The sequence below is a fragment of the Lepisosteus oculatus genome, chromosome 7 (assembly GCF_040954835.1).
Source record: "Lepisosteus oculatus isolate fLepOcu1 chromosome 7, fLepOcu1.hap2, whole genome shotgun sequence".
Classification (NCBI taxonomy): domain Eukaryota; kingdom Metazoa; phylum Chordata; class Actinopteri; order Semionotiformes; family Lepisosteidae; genus Lepisosteus; species Lepisosteus oculatus.
This window is the reverse complement of record NC_090702.1, coordinates 22,787,168-22,807,063: the sequence shown is the minus strand read 5'-3', so window position 1 is coordinate 22,807,063 and position 19,896 is coordinate 22,787,168. Positions and strand designations below refer to the sequence as shown.

The following is a 19,896-nucleotide window of genomic DNA, read 5'->3' as shown; positions in this document are numbered from 1 at the left end:
TCACTTAAAATGGTGTTTTAAAATGACAACCTGTTGGAGATGAAAGAAATTGTATCCCCATTGAATCAGAAGTTAGGAACCTTGCCCAATTTTAAGCACTTCCACCATGGCAATGTAATGACAGGCCATTTGTAGGCATTAGTATCTGTATGTGAACCAAGCGATCATTTGACAGGCATCAGGATACACGATCAGTTGTCAGTGCAAACATTTGGAGCTTCCAGTCTCAGTTGTTTGTTCTTTCGCCAAGCCTTTAATTGGGAGAAGCAAAATGTACCTTTTTTGTTTTCTTTTGCCTTTTAAGTTGGTTACAGAAATTGTGAAGACGTCAATGCAAGCACCTCATTTAAAAGATTGCATTGGATGGAAACAGCAAGGCATGACAAATAGAGGGGCCAGGTTTCAGTAATTCACTGGAGAATGTCTCTGCCAAGTCTTTGTGGCAACTTGTCTTGTTTGGAGCACAAATGCAAGAGCTGAAATAACAGACCATGAATACTGCTGGTGAAATGGCTGTGTACACAAGGTGAATGCTAAAGCTTTCCCCACTGAATGGTCCTTTTAATCCAGTCATTATCTACAGTCTGAAGGGAAAAAAAAAACTTCAGCAGCCATACGTGCAGATTAATGGGAAACACCAAGGCTTGGACTCAGAGCTATTTGCTGAAACAGTTTTAAAGATTTACTGGTGGTTGACAAATGTCATTTAATCTTTCAAAAGGCTTCAATATGCCATTGAAAGGGATTTCAAGGGAAATCCTCTGCACAATGGCTGGAGAGAAGTTTGAAAGATCGCTGCGGTAGCCCCTGTTTTTCATTTTTTTTCTCCCCCTGTCTTGCGCTGGTCTCCTCAGAACGGGGAATTGTGAAGCGCGTGGCTATAGAAAAAGGCTGGGGAAGGCCCCCTCTTTTTTCTGGAAGCTTGGATGCTGCAGAATGTGCCAATCTGCTTTTGTTCCACAGCGATGAGAGCTGAATACAAGTGTTTCAAGAAGAAATGCTCTGCTCACAGGTAGCCTGTCTGTGGCTTTGTCCTAATAGATGTTAAATGTGTGAACTAGAAAAAGACGTGCTTTTTTTGTGCGTGCTTTGTCCTTTTGTTAGTTGGACTAAAATTGGTCCGAGAATTTTTATCTCGTTCCATTACCCCCGGACCTTTTAAGTGAATTCAAAAGAGGGTTAAAAAAAATTAAGGGTATCCATTGTTAGAAAAACAAACCTCACTTTAATTACGAAATTCCTTAGGAAGAGTTAATTAAATTGTGTTTTTACAGCTGCTACAAAATTGTCAGCAGCTTTTTCTTCGGTAAAAAAAAAATCTCTCCAAAGATTCGGTAGCGTAACCCTTTGAGGCCTTTGAATGGTGTGGGGCGGTGGGTTTATTGAACACGCGCATCCTCATTTGTTAAGGGTTCCTCAGGTAGCAGCTTTTGAATGGCAGATGCTAGACAGGCTCTACACAATCATGTCAGGAGGGCTTGGGTGATGGCACTGCAAGTAAGGACTCTGATGGAAAACTATGTCCCCCTCCAGTAGCTAAGCCTTGCTTTCTTTATTTTTAGCTCATGTTTATTTAAAGAAAAGTTTCCAAATGCTTTTGTGCAAGGTTTTCATGTTTGGGTAGGCTAAACTCACACACGTATTTTACAGCACACTTTATGTACAGTATATACTGTACAGTATATATGTACTGTATACTGAGAGGAATTAAAAATGCTCCAAAGAGTATTTAGACCAATAGCATTTGCTGTATTTTCTAATGCCTCTCATTAATTGTTATCAATGCAATTTCCTGCCTTCATTGTGGATGAGGAAGAACAAAGGAAAAATAATAAATAATTTCAAAAAGGCTGTGAAAATCCAACTCTGTGTTTTTTCTACACTGCAATTTCAGCACTGCAGGATGTCATCAGAGTGCTTTACAGTGATCTAAAGAGTTGTGACTCCCTTAAAAGAAGGTTTTGAACATGTTTATTGGATTATGTGGCTGTTATTTTATTGGGCTTTTTTCTAAAGTTTTGTTTTTCTGTGGTACCACTTTAAGGGTGTTTCTTTTTTTTTTATCTGCTCGCATGCTCAGCAAAGGGGAGTCTGTGCATTCCGTTCCCTTCTGTGTGTCATAGACTATTTTGGTGCAATCACAGTGGTTAACAAAAACTGTAAAATAAGCTTTGATCTAATTATCACTTATGCTGGAATGCAGGCAAGGGGGAGGGCCCTAACCAGTGACTCATTGGTGGTATATCTCTGTAGAAGGCTTGATAGCATCTTATCGGCCATCTGGTTTCAGTACCTTGATGCTTTCATAATTTCCTTGGTCCCTCACCTATAGAAATGTGCAGGATATAAAAGACACAATGAATCTGGTTGAATCTTTAACTACAGAATCGTTGAGAGACTTCTGAAGTGGTATTTTGTTTTACATTCCATCATAAATTTAGTTCCATGAGCAGTTTTTGTTTAAGTTCGAATGTCCCCCCGCCATTCTTAGACAAATTTACTTGTGACAATGGTCCTTTCAGTCAGACCCGTTGGATCAAAGGAGGGAAGAGAAATGATGTGCCGCTGATCTGCACAGAAGCAGGAGTCAAGAGACAGACACTTTCACATTTATTTCGTAACAGATATTACATTTATTTCAGCATATAGCCCTGTCTGACAGGACGATCTAATTTCTCTCACATCATGAAAAGCATTTTAGGTACTCCCAAGTCACTTCACATGGAGAACATATCCTGCTAATTCAATAAATCCCTAAGAAATAATTACAGTAGATATGTTGGAAAAATGTGAGAAAAAATAAAGATAATTCTGTATGTGGCCTTGATATTGGGTTATAGATGGGTTTTAAAGAGATACAGCTTTCTGTTTGCAATTACTTAATTACTGTATTCAGAGGCTGTCTTTTTTATATATATAATGAATTGTATATTGTGCAAAATGTGTCTCTTTTACATGGAACGTTTTACTTTTAAGGAAGTCAAGTATGATTCACACCGTATTAGCTTATTGAACTAGCTTTCATTTGAAATTATCTGTATACTGTTTCTAGACTGATAGTAGTTGGACACAAGCATAATCAAGACAGTAATTGTGCTCTGCTTTACTCCCCCTTTTTTAATTTTTTGAAACAGTAAAAGTTCTGATTACTTTATATTTCAGTTTTTTTAAATCATCGTATTTTTCTTATTTTCTGTCAATAATTCAGCAAATATAAATATATCCTTCAGCAAGAATATAACAGCAAAAGACTTTATGTTCAAGCCCTGTGATAAATCCATAATCTCCACATTAGTAGACCAGTAGGTAGCTACTCTTCCATTCTAACTTGGTAAATTTCTTTGATAATATCACATTCAACAGACTGATTAGTTGATTCAGCCATAACAAAACAGGACTTTTTATGGAGCAAAAAATAAAATGTTATGAAATGCGTCTTTAATGATTTTAAAGGAAAAAATAATAGATTTTGATATTTTGCCATAAGTTTCATTATCTGTCTACAACATCTTGGATATAACAAGGTCCGTGGGTATGACATCTTGTTCAAGTTCTGTTACAGAAACTTTACTGTCTTTGTATTTTTGGTCCACTTTGTAAAAATAATATATGCGCATTGCCCTCTGCATTTCCCTTAGCCAAAGTACTCTACAGTATATCATTTGATCTAGTTTGCCCAACCATGTCTGATCAAAAATATTTTTTCTTCTCGAAACACTCTTATCTATAGAGACAAAAACAACAACAAATGCTCATCGAGAAGAATGTGCTTGGTAAAAATAGAACTCATACAGGAGGGAAAAAAAGCTTTATAACAGATTTATGTTAATGCTTTAATGTTGGCATTGAAAGATTAGTTGCCTCTGGGGCTTTCACATGCTGAAGATTTGGTTGGTGTTCATTTTTAAAGTAAAGACAGATGATCTTCAGAAATAAAGCAAGAAAGTTTGCGCGTTTCTATATTATATCTATGCTTAAGATGAAGGGTGCAGAAAAAAAACAAGTAATGCTTCAAAATTGACAATTTCTAGTGTTTGATCTTTTATATAAGACAAGCATATGTTGGTGCACGAGTTACTGTTTTGATTTTCATTTCAATATATGTTATGGCAGCAGTAATAATTGAATCAAAAGACTTTTATTTCTAAAAGGACGGTGCTGCATGAACGTCTTTTAACAGTCCACGAATGGGATGCTAGAGGAGCCTTTTATTATGCCCTGGCTGAAACTATTTCATCCCATTCAATAAACTTTTATGTATATTTTCCTAATGTGCTCAGGCTTGAACATTATGTCCTGTCATCCAAGACATTTGTCTACTTAGTGTTCTTTTAGGTGTGGTTTTTTTCCTCCTTTTTGTAGTAATTGCTCATTTAATTTGCCTTTTTTAAAGCAAAATTTCAAGGAAAGCAAACAAAGAGAACAGGCCTGAAATGACAGGCAAAAAAATTATCTTTCCAAAAACTCTTTTGTAATCTCATTTTTACTAAATCTATTTGATGAGGATAAGAGGTTGCTGGATCCATAAATGTAGCAATACTCATGACAGTAGGTGTATTATGTCCTCTGGTATAGTATTATATATAGGATTCTCATACAATGTCTTTCAGCAAAGCACTGATTTATCTTGTAGTGTTCATTTTTAGAAAACATCACATTTATTTTTAACCAGTAGTGATTTTTTGATGAACTTTTCACAACATTATTGAAAAGTGAAGATAATTGTAAATGGGGCAGCACAGAGGTGAATTAGTTGGCATTCCAGCCTTGCTGCACTGGGGCTCTGGGTTCTGTTCCTTCACTGCTCTCTGTGTGGAGTTTGTGTTTATCCTCTGTTTGGGGTTTCCTCTGGGTGCTCCAGTTTCCTCCTACGGTCCAAAGACATACTACTGTGAGTGTGCGTGTTTGCCCTATGATGGACTGGCATCCCTTCCAGGGTGTATCCTGCCTTGCGCCTGTTGCTTGCTTAATGGGATAGACTCCCATGTGACCCTGTATTGGATAAAGTGTAAGGATGCGTTGGTCAGGACCTTATGCAGACGGTATAATCCGGAAGGGAGTGAAACGGACACGGGGAGGAGACGACAAGGAACTCAGCAGGTTAACCGGGACCGGGGGGGGGCGTGACGACTGTGCACTGGTGCTCGGGGGGGCGTGTTCCAGGCGAAGAAGTCCAAGGGGGTTCAAAGGGAAATCCAGGGTGAAGTCCAAAATTCCAGAGCCGGCTAATCCAAATGAGACAAAGACAAAACAAGCTTTAAAAGCTTTAAAAACCAGTGTAGGGATGGGGAATAAAAGTGGGCTAACGAGGCCAGGTGCTCCAAGCCCCAGACTGAGATGGTCAGGACGCCGTGGTGAAGCCTATGCCGTTGGGTCACTCCTGGACCCACTGGTAGGCGGGCTTCCGGGCGTCCATCTTCCAAAGCTGAGCCCAGAATAGTGTGAGCATCTGGCTTATATAAGGGGGGCTGGATAGGAGGCAGGTGCACAAAATCAACAACAAAGTGGAAAAGCCGGAGTGCCCTTAAGAGGGGGGTCTACGATCGTGACATGAAGCGGGTCAGAAAATTAATGATTGGTATGCTTAATGTAAGTCATACCACACTAGCATGAAGATGAATCTTTACTTATCACTAGCAACCAAATCACCCTAGAACTCACAGCTGGCAACCCACCTGGATGGATGGGAGACCTCCTGGGAAACACTAAGGTTGCTGCTGGAAGAGGTGTTAGTGGGGCCAGCAGGGGGTGTTCACCCTGCGGTCTGTGTGGGTCTTAATGCCCCAGTATAGTGATGGAGACACTATACTGTAAAAAGGCCCTGTCCTTCAGATGAGACGTGAAACCAAGGTTGTGAAATTCTGTGGTCATTAAACACCCCAGGGCATCTCTCGAAAAGAGTAGGGGTGTTACTCCAGTGTCCTGGCCAAATTTCCCACTGGCCTTTACCAGTCATGGCCTCCTAATAATCCCCATCTATGAATTGGCTTCATCACTCTGTTCTCCCCATTGATAGCTGATGTGTGGTGAGCGTTCTGGTGGACTATAGCTGCCATTGCATCATCAATGTGGGGCTGCACATTGGTGGTGGTGGAGGGGAGTCCCCATTACTGTACCTGTAAAGCACTTTTAGTGGAGTGTCCAGAAAAGCGCTGTATACGTGTAAGGAAGTATTATTATTAGTAGTATTCTGTGACCTACTAAAGGTTCTCTGTTTTGTGTTTTAGTAAGGTTTCAAAGGCTATTTTCTGTATACAGTAATAGGACTGGACTATTGATTAATTGGGGGAAAGGTTGTTTGCTCTTTTGTTTCCTTGGCTTCCTCTTTATGTTATTGTTTATAATCTAGCTAGTGGTGCTTATAAATATGTGTATTAATTTACCCGAGTATTGGTGCATAAGAATAAGTTACTGATGGTTAACAAATCAAGGAATCAAGATTTCTTTAGCATTTTCCTTTGATGTTTTAAATTGTGATGAAATAAGAATGGCAGATTCTTGTGTGGTTCTGCATTCCTGTTATTTTATGTTCTGTTATTTCTGAGAATCTCTTATGATTCGGGAGCAGTGGTTTAATAATAAGGAAGCATTCTGAGAAAAACATGCAAAAGATTTTGATTCCTATACACAAGTGATTAAAGCAAGTATCTTTAATTGCCCTGACAGACCTGGTTACAGTGTTATCGAGTGCGAGGAACTTTAAACATTCTGGCCCACCTATATAAACAATTCTTTCACATCTGACCTTTGCCAAGTTCAGAGGTGCGCTTTGCCACTGGGCAGCAATGCACAGGTAGCAGTACATGAGTCCATTTGTTATAAATTAATGTCAGCAGATCAACGGCTTGACACCTAAATGATTTGTTGTTTTTTCTTTGAACTTCAAAAAAATGAAGGAATTGAATTCATGTCTGTTACATCGGTCAACAGCCCCATTATTTTCAGGAGCGAAGAAATTTACAACCATCAGAATTTCAATGATTCTGCTGACAATAAAAAAAAGATACAGATTTCTTTCTTGCTGGCCTGCTTTGGCACTATGCCTCCTCTTTGTGTTTCATCTGATCTTTGATCTTTTATTTCTCACCCCTAATTGTTTGTCCTACTCCCTCTGCTGGAGTCTGGACTAAACCGAATGCCAAAATTGTTTCCTGAAGAGATCAGCCATCCATGCACAGCTTACCAGCTCTGCAAGCTTCCTGTGATTGGATATACAATTTGCTTGGAATTTCTGCCCACACTTTCTGAATTACTAATGATCAGACATTATTGACAGGATATGAATAATTACATAAATACGTGCATTTGCACACACTTTGTATAACACGATATAATATAAAGTTCATACCATCACAGTGCCCCAGTTCTATGCTCATATCTAGGCAACTAAGGGGAAAAAAGTACATTTAATGTCTTATTTCCTCACAGTTCTCATGAATAAAACATTTATATTTAAAACTGTAGAAACATTTTCTTCACAGATATGTTTTCTGTTGTAAGAAGGAAGTGTGAAGAGCAATATAAAATGTTCTTATTGTATTTATTTCCTTATCTGCTGTACAAACATTAGTTTACAGCTCTTGAAAGAAATAAACTTAAGGTGCCCTTGGACAGTTAACTGATAAACTCTTTATAGTGGGGTTATTGATCTACTCCTTTCTGTGACTTTGTTAATGTACCAGATAATTATAAGATTCTAAGTAAAGAATACAAACGTGTACAGCATACAGTATGTACTTTTATAAACATCGTCTACTAAAACATTCAAAATTAGGAAAATATTACTAAACTTTACGTATCCTTTTTTTCTTGGAAGTTGTTCATGATGTCAAAGGGAAATGGCTCACTGAACTAGTGACTTTGTTCTCAGTAAAGTTAATATTTTTAGCCCGTTTTAACCAGCTTTGTATAGTTGAAGTATGAAGTAAAAATACCTTTGCAGTGTCTGCATCTTATAAGCATCTTCATTTTCTCTAATGTCTTCTAAGTATAAGCATCCTTCCTCTCATTTCATACATGGAATTTCAGAGTTGTGGCTTTTATTTTGTTTCATTTGCAAACAACTGTGGGGCTATAACATCAACTTGTACTCAAAGAGATTTCTTTGCTCATGAAATTATACTGCATTCATCCCAAAAAGCAATTTATTCTCCAAATCAACAAACTGAAGTTTTGGCCCAAGACAGCCTTATGACTTAACATCTTTTTTGATGTTATTCTGTCAGTCGAATCTTACATGGGTCACAGCGACCAACAAAACAGCTTTCAGGGCAAAGAGCTCAATCCCTTTAACGTTTGCAGGCTGTAGAATACCCGAGCAAAATGTGTGCAAATCTGTTCAGAGCATTTCTAGAGTAAAAAACAGCCGTTCAGATAAGGTCTTTTCAGATCTGAGGAACAAAGACCCGCAAGGCTTATCCATAGGGGTGAGTTTAAAATCTGGTCTTTCTGTCCCCTGGGAGTCTATTTGAAGTAGTTTGATATCTTTATTTCTGAGGTTTAAACATTTACTTTCTCTTTCTTGGTGCCCTCACACAAGGCTACCTGCAGCTTCTTAACCAAACATTTAACAAGATTCCCGTAAATGTAGCATATAAAGAAGACAGAACGCTTTTATGTTCCGTTGATCACGCATTCTTGGTTTTTTTTATCCCTTCTGTCAGTATTCAAGAGGTTTTAGCCATTATCATTTCTATTCCAGCTTTTAGGACAGAGCACAAAAGATGTGGGGAGCGCCTGTTCTCTGGGGACACCATCACCAGCGTCTTTCTCGAAGAAAGAAAAATCTTTTTGTTTCAGAAAATAACCAGAAAACACCACAAGTTATATTTAAAACTACACCAGGATATTTTTAGGAATCCCCCCCATTTCTCGCCTGGTTGTCCAGAGTACTATTCATGGCACTTTCCTAAACTTTCCCTGTGATAAAAACAAGACTTGGGCCTATATTGGAAAGCAACTGTAGTTTACTCTTGTATCCAGAGAGCACTGTTAGATGGTTTGGTTTGCATTGCCAGGATGGCTGTGTTTAATTGTACTAACGAATGAACAAGGGGAATGCTCTTAGTCTAATGACTGTTCCTGCCTAATGATACATAGTGATACTGTGTTTATATTCAATCTGTTATAGTCAGTCTTTGGCCCAAGGCCTACTTGAGTTGTAAAGGCTCTCATGAAAGCAGTCATTAACACATCCTCTGATTCTGAGCTCCAAGAAGCAAGCAAAATGTTTGAAAAATGGTTGGGCATCACAAAGGGAAAGAATGAGAGAAAGACTTCAGCTGCTGCTCACCGATTCACAAACAAACACACAAAAGGGAGTGTTCTGCCAAATAAGAAAAGTAATGCTCATTTCCAGATTTCTGGGGCTTAACAAGCACTTTAGTCTTTGGAGTGACTTTATTATTTCTTTATATTTCATAGAGCTACAGAGGGGTTAAGCAATAATGGATATGACATTGCAGTTAAGAAAAAATAATATTGATTAACACCCTGAAGAAGAGTTTTATTTTTGATTTTTCTCATAGTGTATCCATGAAAAGTAAGGAAGTTTGTTTAAATAAATCATGCATTTCTACAAGTATTGCTCCCTCTTTAGATAGCACTGCTGTGAAAACAGTAAAATCCATCAGCACGGTTGTAGTTGCAAAAGACAAATGACAGACTTGCTTCTATAGTTTAAGTCGAATAGAGAATGCTAAATGTTTTACCAGATGTGTACTGTTTTGGGGGCTTCTTTGGAGGTGACATAAAAACAAGAGCTTTGTTTTTAGTCTTGGATGGTTCTGCCTCAACAGAATCAGCAGTTTTAAACAAACACCCTTATACTGTACCTGAGTACTCTGTGGAAAAATTACTGAGTCTAGTGGATGTGAGAGTAATAATCTAAGGATCTGTTATACAGTAAATTAATAAAAACTGTCATCTGTAAACATTGTATTGATTGTGTGAAAACTATCTGATTGAACAAGAGATTTGCAAATATTTTCTTTTTCATTTAAAATTATGATACATTTTCTATCATAGTAATGGTTATAGATTTGTAAGTAATTTGTAAGACATTTGTAAGTAATAAATAGAAAACTGCAGATGTGGGCCACTGATAGCTACTTTGACACAAAGTCCCTGTGGATATTTCTTCTTCCAGAGAAACTGAAGAAAACTAGTTCAACATACTGTAGTTACAGCTTCACAGTGGGAAGGTACAGTATTTGCCTGATTCAGGTTAAATGGAAAGAAACAGAGTTCCATCATGCCCCCCAGCCCTTGATGAAACCCAATATACTCTCAATGCCTACTAACAGTTTAATTTCAGCAAATAGAATCCAATTTAAAATGATTTGTTGCTTAAAGCGTCTTTTTAATGGAAGTTTTTCTCAATCAAAATCCAATTACTTGCTGATCATTTTATTTATTGTTCTTGTGGTTACATAACATGGACTAGTAACACCCTTTCATGTGAAAACCTAATGGTGATGTATACTTCTTTCTTAAAAAAAAAGACCTTAGTATGTAAATATTTTAATTGACATGAATCACTTGTACAAAGATAAGCAAAATAAAATACATATTTGAGACTGAGTTTTTTTTAATGTGACAATTTAATACAGTTTTAATGAAAGAGAACATCTTGTTCATCTGATTCTAGGATATAGATACAAGCAGCTGTATCACCCTGCATCTTAAAACTGACAACCCACTGAAGCACAGCAAATGTGAGCCTGGCCAGTACCTCCTGGGAGACCTCCTGGGATGGGAGACCTCCTGGGAAAGCTAAGGTTGCTGCTGGAAGAGGTGTTAATGGGACCAGTAGGGAGTGCTCACTGTCCTAATTACCCAGTATAGTGATATATGGAGGAGAAATAAAAATCCCGTGGTGCTTTAAAAATCCCAGGGTGTTTCTCAAAAAGAGTAGGGGTGTTACCCTGGTGTCCTGGCCAAATGTCTTTTTTACCTTCACCAATCATGGCCTCCTTAAAATCCCCATCTCTGAATTGACATGATCACTCTGTTCTCCTGCCTCTTTGCAGTTTTCAGCTCAGTTACCAATACAGCAAACTCTTGCTTCAGGTCCTATCCTCCTTGTCCCAGACGTCTGTCCTACAAACTAAGCAAGTTAAAGCCAAAATATTAGGAAAGATTGTTCTTCAAATGCATTACTTGATTTTATCTGCGTCTTTTGAACCCTTTAAAAAATATATCTAAAAGCTATTACAGATGTGGTTAATCTTATAATTATAGAACATGTAATTATTGCTATGTATTTTACTAAGGCTGTGATAATTTTATATTCTTCTTTGAAACCACTCACTCAATGGAAACTTATTTTGCTTTCTTCTTTATCTCCCAAAGTTTGGTTTTACCCTTCTCTTATTATGTGTCTGGACACAAGCAGACAAAAATATAGATAATTTCTCAACGCGCAGCATAGCCTGTTATTTTCGTTATCAAAATAAGTGCAACTCATTGTTTACTGCAAGCAGTAAGAGCAGTGTTTTGTACAGTAATCATAGTGAAGTATACTTAACGGATGTGATAAAAAAGGAGTTACATCAACAGAAAAAGAATATTTTTTCTTATAGCAGAAAAATTTATTTTTATTGAAGAGATATATGTTTAAATTCTTTTTATGAAGAATTTAAAAAAATGGTTGAAATTTGAGAGCCACAGTGGCACAGTGGTTACTATTTCTGCCTTGCAAGGCTGGAGTCTGGGTTAATTCCAGGGAAGCTATCCGCTTGGAGTTTGTATGTTCTCCCCATGAAGATACATTTGTATGTAAATCGCATGTACATGTGGATTTCTTCCCACAAGTCTAAACACCTACTGGTAGGTTAATTGGCTTCTGGGTGAATTGAGTGGTGTGTGTGTGTGTCTGTGTGGTCACTGCAATGAACTGGTGTCGCATTCAAGCTGTATTCTGCTGTGTGTCTGTGCTTTCTGGGATAGGATTTGGCTCTGCTGCGAGTCTGAAAATGGACAGATTTTTTTTTAGATTAAAAGATGTTTTATCCAATCTGTTTTGTTTACTCATTAAGAGTAAATTGGTGTAGAATGATGGCATGAGTGTCAGTGTTACACACAGCTCTTTAGGCCTGGCTTTGTGGCCTAAGGTGCCTTCTGTGTGGAGCTTGTGGAGTGTCTGTGTTTGTGTTGGGCTTTCCGTGTGAACTACAGTTTCCTCCTAGAATTCTGTATAGCAGTTACTCACCTCCCATGTGAGTGTGTGTACTGGGATGCACTGGTGTGCCATTCAGGGTGTACTCCTGTCTTGCACCCTGACCCTCCTGAGGTCTGGACCCCTGAAGATCAAGTCGTTTCTAAAAATGGATGTGGTATTCAGACAGAAGGAGCTCAAAAGAATAGAAGAAATGTAAATTGTAGTGCTATGTGAATCCCAGATTACCTTTCCCATATACCCTTCATATAGTAAGAAACTGACTATATGAAGGATCAAAACCCAAACCCTTCACAATAAAAAAGAAATATGGGCCCTATTTGTGTTCTGTTAAATTGTCGAATTGTTTTTGATTCACTCTATTCTGTATTGTATGTCTCACAGTGCATTTTCATGCTGGTGTGGATTCCTCCTTTGATCTGATAAAAAGGCAGACTGTATCTTCAGAGAAGCAGCCTTGAGATCTTGGCTGAACTGCTACTTCTCAGCCAGGACCTGGGCATTTACATCAGATACCAAAAAAAAAACGCTGTATGTTGCTCGAAAACAAAAACTCATCAGGCAGCTGTGTCCATAATGTTTAATGAATCAGCCTTTTGTAATTTGTAACATTTGTAATTTGTAAAAATGTGTAATCACATTGATGAGCACTGTTTCAGTAATGGTGAAACAGTTTGGTAACTGCAAGTGCTGACTTTGTACAGTATGTGTAAAAGGTGGGTAAAAATGAAACAGTTTTGTCCTTCTCAAAATTGCACAACTGTATGTTAATTCTGAAAATTCATAGACTGCATGCTCTTGACACGATCAAACCTGAAAGGTGTTTGTTGTAAGATGTATACGGTATATTCACTGATCACAGTTAGCTACTGTATGTCATGCTGGTGAATCCTCATAAGAAATGTCTAACATAAGAAAAATCTATGACTGCCAATTTTGACTTTATTTACAAAAAAGGTGGAATCAAATGTCCTGAGTGCTGTAAAATACCAAAGGGAATTATTCATATTATTTTCTGTAATATATATATATTTAGAAACATTCTGTACATAATATTAAATTATTTAGATATTAAATTAAGTCTAACAAATGTTATGCTGTGTATTGCATGTTTATTCCTTGATTAATCCTGAGATATATACAATATAAAGTGTATATACAGTAATGCAGTGTATATGTTCTTACTCTGTGAAAAACTGCACTGACAAAATATTATTTAAGTAGATTATATGCGAAAGACCTCTATTTTTCCTTCTACTGCCTGCATTGTTCACTGTGTTATTTGCATAATTCCTGTTTATTTTCCTGTCCAGTAATTGAACACATAGATTTTGTCTCCATACAGCAATCTGGTGTAACACTACACTGTTATCTTTCACTGGCATGGAGCCATAAGGAGCTCACAGTGGAGCCATTGAACTACATATCAGTCCAAAGCACCTTTCTCCCTCTTCCAGTTGGGTACAGCCATCAATATAAAATTATTCACCCATATATTACAGTATGTAGCATCTGCCAAAGTTTGCAAAGCTTTATCTAAGATTTTAGATATTCAAAATACATAAAATACACACAAAAAAACTATGCTATGTCTAGTGCTTTTTTCAAGCACTTTATTAAAAAATGGATTTGGGAGAGAAAATGTTGCCAAAACTACAATTTTCCAATTTTCCTAATGAGCCTTGATGCTGAATACCAGTAACTTCATCTACTTTTGTTTGACAGTTTTCTGCTTTGCCTTATCGGTGTTGTCATATGGACTGTGTGCTGTGTGCTCATGATACTTACTGTCTGATTAAAGTAAACTGAAGATGAGGAATAATGACATACTGTATTTAATACATGACACTGCCCAGATATTTAGAAAATGCTGTTGCAAATCATATCCTTTGTAGGTTTTATGAAAGTTTTGCACAACTTTGCCTCCCCACAAGTTTTCACTGTGGATTCGTATGTTTGATTATCATAATGTAATGTTCTTTTTCCGTGGTAAACATCCAATACAAACATTTACTAAGGTCTATGGTAATTTGTGGAGCCACCAAAGTCTCTGTGTAACAAAGCTTGGGGACAGGACTGTAAAGCCAATGGAAAGAATTTTGAAAGTGTGGAAAGATTAATGCGAAATGTGGAGAAAATCTGTGGCAAGAGCAAAACAACCTTGTGGATCCACTGTGGTAAACTTCCACAGACAACATTTAAATATTCATTCGTCTCTCTGCTACAGTTCCTCGACCAGGGGTTCTGTGTTGTGTCCTTAGAGCCTTAGAGCCACTGGAAGACTTTAAAACTAAAAAAACTTTTTTTTTTAACTATACTATCTATTGTGTCTTTTACAGACATTAAGGCTCCATCCACTCGTAAGCTATTCACAAGACCCCAAAGAAACTAGACAATATTGATACATATCAGTTAAACTTTATCCAGACAGAGAAACAAACCTTTCTTTGTTTTTTTTTCCCCCAAATGGTGGATGATATCTTTTTTAGTATGCCGCTTATGAGCTGTGAATGTAGTGATGCCGGTTTCAGTAAAAGGTGTCCCTTTGAAGATATAACTCAGTGTGATGTCCTCTCCCTTCTTGTTACTTTTAATCCAGTTTCCAGAGGAGAAATAGCAGTGATACATTAGACCCTTGGGAAAGATATGGAAAGGACTGTGAAATTGCTGCAAACTCCCATTAAATCTAATCACCTAAAATTAAGCCTCATGTAGCATTTGATTAAGTTCCGTCCCGGACAGGGCTTGCTAGCGGTTTCCTGTACGAGGAAATTCATTGGTACCCCACCAGACCATTTACTCTACAGTGGGATTGAGTTACACACTTGGTTTGTGGCTAATTTGTTATATTTAATGCAATTCAGGACACTGATTAGAAAACAAAAACTCCTTTTATTTTTTGTTTCATTCAAGTTCTGTAATGAAAAGGGTTTATCAGCATAATTTGATTATTGTGGACCACAGTATTTTTGGGGGTTTGTGCCTTACCTACACTACTGAAAAACTTGTTTCTATTTATTGGCGTTATCCTCTAAACCTGCACCAGCAGAAGAAAATAGGAGGTTCGCTACAGTAGTAGATGCTGTTATCACCCTGCCAGTTAGGAGGTGATTGGCATTTACTTGAGCTTATTATCTGTATGTGGTTATTCATGTATATGATTAAGAACATTATGTTTACCTATAAATTTGGCCGCTTGTTATGACTTACAAAAAATTAAGTACATTTTTTCTTCACAGTTTGATTCCTTAATACACCACTTACAGTTTTTAAGGTCTTAGTTTTAGAGAAACATGAAAAGAAGCAGGTCAGAGTGACTTGAATTGTTAATAAAATTAATTCAGGAAGAAAAACAATTTAAAATTTAAAAGGAAGCTGCCTGCTTATGCTTTGTTCTTTGAACAAAAATATTTTAAGTACAGTATGTGGCTGAAAAGATCACAGAGAACGAAAGGAAAGTTTATTTTTTATTTTGAGAGCAACTGTAAATATTTTAGTTTGAGAGTCATCGTAACCTTTTTAGTTTGTACATATGGACATCTACTCCGCTGCTTTCTTTATAGACATTTTGCGGCTCTTTTTCTGTGTAATTGTAACATCACTTAAAACCCCATTTCCACTTTCAAATAATTGTTTTTGACCATCTTGAAAACCTCATTTACTAAGGCTAGAAAGATGCTGATAAGGTTTAGACAACAGATCCCAGCAGTGCCAGTTCCTATTTGATTAACCTAGCTAGATACTAATTAATCCGACAGAGTGACAAATGTATAAGAGGTTATTTGTTGTGAGAGAACAGCAACCTGACTGAAAGAATGAGTCTGACTAAACTCTGCCTAAACTTTTGCGTGGAATGAGCCAGGGAGCTGCTGCAAGGGTGTCGATGGGGTGGTGGAAATTTGCAAGAGATGTGTGCAAAGAGAAGTTCAGAAGGCAAGGTGTGTATATTAATATAGGAGAGCAGCAATAGCTGAGATTAGGTTCTAACCTTCCTCCCAAACTGTTACGTGCCATTGGAATTAAAGGTGGCCTATACAATAACTAATGGAAGAGAAACCAACAAATGTAATATGCAAGTATTCTATGAGGATATTATCAAGCAACACTTAGACCTTTCACAGTTACACATCTTGTCATTGATAATTTGGCCTGCAAGGTATAACACAGGAAATGTTACAGCTACCTGCAGAGATTTGTGAATCTAGCAACTAGAGTGGAGTGAAGAAAACTGGATTAATGATAACAGAGTAGTGGTAAGGGCTTTTCACATGTAATTAGAAGGTTGTACTGTACTGTAGGTTTAAATCCTATGTGGGGCAGTGATACTTCATTCTCATTGTGCTCATTAATCTTTTCTATAAACTGGTACAAATGTAAGTTGTTTTGGATAAAACTGATAATTAATCAAAAGCACAATCTTTAGTCTTATTTTCATTACATACCCTAATGGTATGCAATTTGTTTTGTTTTGAATCCTTAGTGAAGCCAGAAACATCAACACATTTCTCCACAGCCCTGAACGGTCCTCCATGCTGCCATCATGAAAGCTGCCCACTGTTCGTTACTGTTTGTTCTCCTTCCCTCCGAACTATCCACTGTTATTTTGAATTTAAACACATTGCCTTTTAAAGCACTGATGTTCAGTCTTGGTCCTGGAGGGCTGATGTGTCTGCAGGTTTTCTGAGTCTCTTCAAAGCCGCAACAGCACCTGAAGTTCTGGGAAGTTGTTAAATTGTTCCCATTAAGCCAATAATGAGCTGATCTAGGTCGTTAAGATCTGCGCTGAAATGAAAACCTGCTGACACACTGTCCCTCCAGGACCAGGAGTGCCCATCCCTGCTCCACAATATGTGCCGTTATTTCAGACACATATGGTATCTTTGCCATTTTTAAAGGGTCTGATTTTTTTCTGCGAAATTTGTTCTGTGACTTTTGATGTTTTGTGTGTGTGCGTAATGGAAGAGAGATTTATTTCTCATGTGCAGATGGTTCCCCTACAAAAAGAATGATTTTGCAATTCTTTTTTGGTTACAGTACATCTATCCTCATATAAGCTGCTAAATCCTCATAAGGGTTGTGACAACCTCGAGTGCTGCACAAGGCAGAACTGCACTCCATACAGGGCACGAGTCGATTACAGGGCACACAGGGACAACTTAGAGGCACCAGTGAAACCAAGCACCAACATGTCTTTGGGAGGTGGGAGGAAACTGAAGCACCCAGAGAAAACCCACACTGCACTTGCAGCTGCTTAGCTGAAGCCCTTCATGTGGAGGCCGAAACCTCCCGCTAACATCAGTACTGAAATTTTGTACATTATCTGCATTTAACACCTCCCCCACCACATACACACACAACCCAACACCACCACCACTCCCCTGACCCACCTTCTTTACATGCACACACTATGGAAATGTATGATTATGCCACATGATTTCTGTCATTCATAACCCCGGGCGAGGGAAAGCTGTTGTTCCTTTTTTTCCCCCTTTACCAGGAAGTATTACTTAGCAATCTGTGGAATGAACAGCTGGAAAGCGCAGTTGTGGCATGTCATATTAACACTCTCTTTCTGTTCTCCCGTAGCGATCTCAGCATGAACAACATCACCCAGCTCCCTGCTAGTGCCCTTTCAAACCTTCACTTCCTAGAAGAGCTGTAAGTATGACTGCCCTGGGGATGAGGGGGGAACTGGGCAAGAAAGTCGAGGCACATTCCTATTTTTATATCACATACTTGCTGTGGGAACCAGATAAAACAAAAGCAGAAGGCCGTCAGAGCTGGTACTCTTGGCACAAACAAAGCTAGTGACTGAGAATAAACAGTTGCCTTGGAATCCTGATGCAGAACTGAAACAGGGCCTAGGCAGCCTCACAAGACGGGAGTTACAGTATACTGGACATTTTAAAATTAGACCCCTATTTCTCTTTTTCTTTATAAAACGACGGGCTGTCATTTGTCTTGTGCTGTCTTTGTAGGAGCTGATCCAAAATGCAGTGGATGTCAAATTCTGAATTGCTAGCTCACATTCCGCTTCAAAGACAAAGTAGATTCAGTATTCAAAACCAAAAAAGTGCGAAAACTACAAGCAAAGAGGCTGCAGCACAGGCTCTCTATGTTATTCATTGAAGACTCCTCCTGTCCCAAAAAAACCCAAAACAAATTAAAATCCAGTGTTTAATTCAAACTACTGAGGTCCTTTCAACCTCAGTGGCTTTGAACATACTGCACTTGCTTTGAATTACTGCAAAGCTTGAGCAAACCACGTGTCATCACCTCAGTCACACCTCCAGCACTGCGCTCAGTGTTGCAGGGGTCAAACAACCACCCTGCTCTGCTGCGAAAGAGAGTTTGGAAGAAATCAAAGTAGACTTGGTGCTATAACTGCAGTCAGAGCATTTCAGATACTTTGCCGCCGGAGAATGTGTGCCCTTATCTGCGCTAAAACTGAGGCACTGCCAAACGTGCATACTTCAACACTTTGGAATTACTTCTTTTCAGTGGTTTTGCCACTTTGATGTGTGCATATTGTATCACAAGGTACGGAGGGACTGTGTCTTTTTCGACAGCCCTGTCCTCCCTCAGTGTGGGGTAGCAAGGCCAAGGCAGCCAACCAGCCCCCGCCCTACCCCGACTGTGAAAAGGTGAGAATGCAGCTTAGTGAATCTTAGTGTTCAACCCTGCTGAAGCATAGGGCAGGCTCTGGGGCAATTGATGTGATCGATGGAAGAAGTTAGAACAGAATGAAAGAACAGATCTCAAAGCAGTGAATGAAATACATGTTCATTTTGGTTTATGAAATGTGACAGCCCCCGTGGATACCACAGAAAACGAAAAACCTCGGAAGCTCTTGTGTTTTCCTGAGTGTGTTCTGCTGGAAACTTCTAGAACGTTTCCGTCCGTTTTTCACAGGCTTTGAGTGAAACAGGATTGATTGAAATAAACAACGTTGCAGAGTTGATGGTTGTCAAGCAGGTGTGAGGAGGAAGTGGAAAAGGCCTTCTCAGCTCTTCTGAGGTGTGGTGTGTTGTGTTTATTCCTCATACTGTGGCGAACACTGAGGAAAGATATGCTAGGCAGCGGTAGCACACTCTCCAGCTATGAATGGGATACCATGGATTTCCCCTTGCAGTGTGGTAAAGCACCACATAAATAAAATAAGGGACTACAAAAGACTCATAACAGTTGTAAATCTGCTAAGATTGGCAGTTGTAGATAGAAGAAGAAAGTAAACTGCCAAGTCTCTTTTTTCAATTAATTTATATTTTTCTTCTGCTGTGTGTCATATCCGTTTTCCTTTCACCGGGGACAAGCACAGGTTAAAGCACAAAAGCTCAGTGTACTCAGAGCAGGTCTTTTTTAACTTTGTGTTCATTGCTGAGCAAGCAAAGGCAATTCCAATCTGGAATAAAATAGGATACCAACAGCTTTATTCAGCTCTTAATTAGAAGACCATATGAATCACTTTTGAGACTGTTTCAGATAACACCTGTTCCTGAAAATGAGGTTTTGCAGAAAAAAAAAGAATAAATTCCACTAGTCCAGCTCATGCAGGTGCGACGTAACTGTTACCATTTTCCAAGAAAAAGTTAACCTTTTATAAAAAACAACAACAAATGAAACAAAAAAATATTAACAAGGCCCAGTTCTGGGATTAATTCCAAATATAATTTATGTACTTTTATGTTTATAGAAAAACTATGCTAACGAGAAACAAA

At 38.3% G+C, this 19,896-nt stretch overlaps 1 protein-coding gene across 2 annotated transcripts in view; it reads left to right on the top strand.

Annotated features, from left to right (window-relative positions):
* Positions 1-19,896, top strand: part of LOC102694225 (leucine-rich repeat-containing G-protein coupled receptor 5) — a 95,459-nt gene that overhangs the window by 19,855 nt on the left and 55,708 nt on the right. For both annotated transcript variants that reach the window (XR_011190065.1, XM_006633587.3), the window contains exon 2: positions 17,765-17,836. Coding sequence is in view for 1 of the 2 variants with exons in the window: in XM_006633587.3 (XP_006633650.2) it covers positions 17,765-17,836 (72 nt within the window). In the remaining variant the exon portion in view is untranslated. The remainder of the gene's footprint in view (positions 1-17,764; positions 17,837-19,896) is intronic.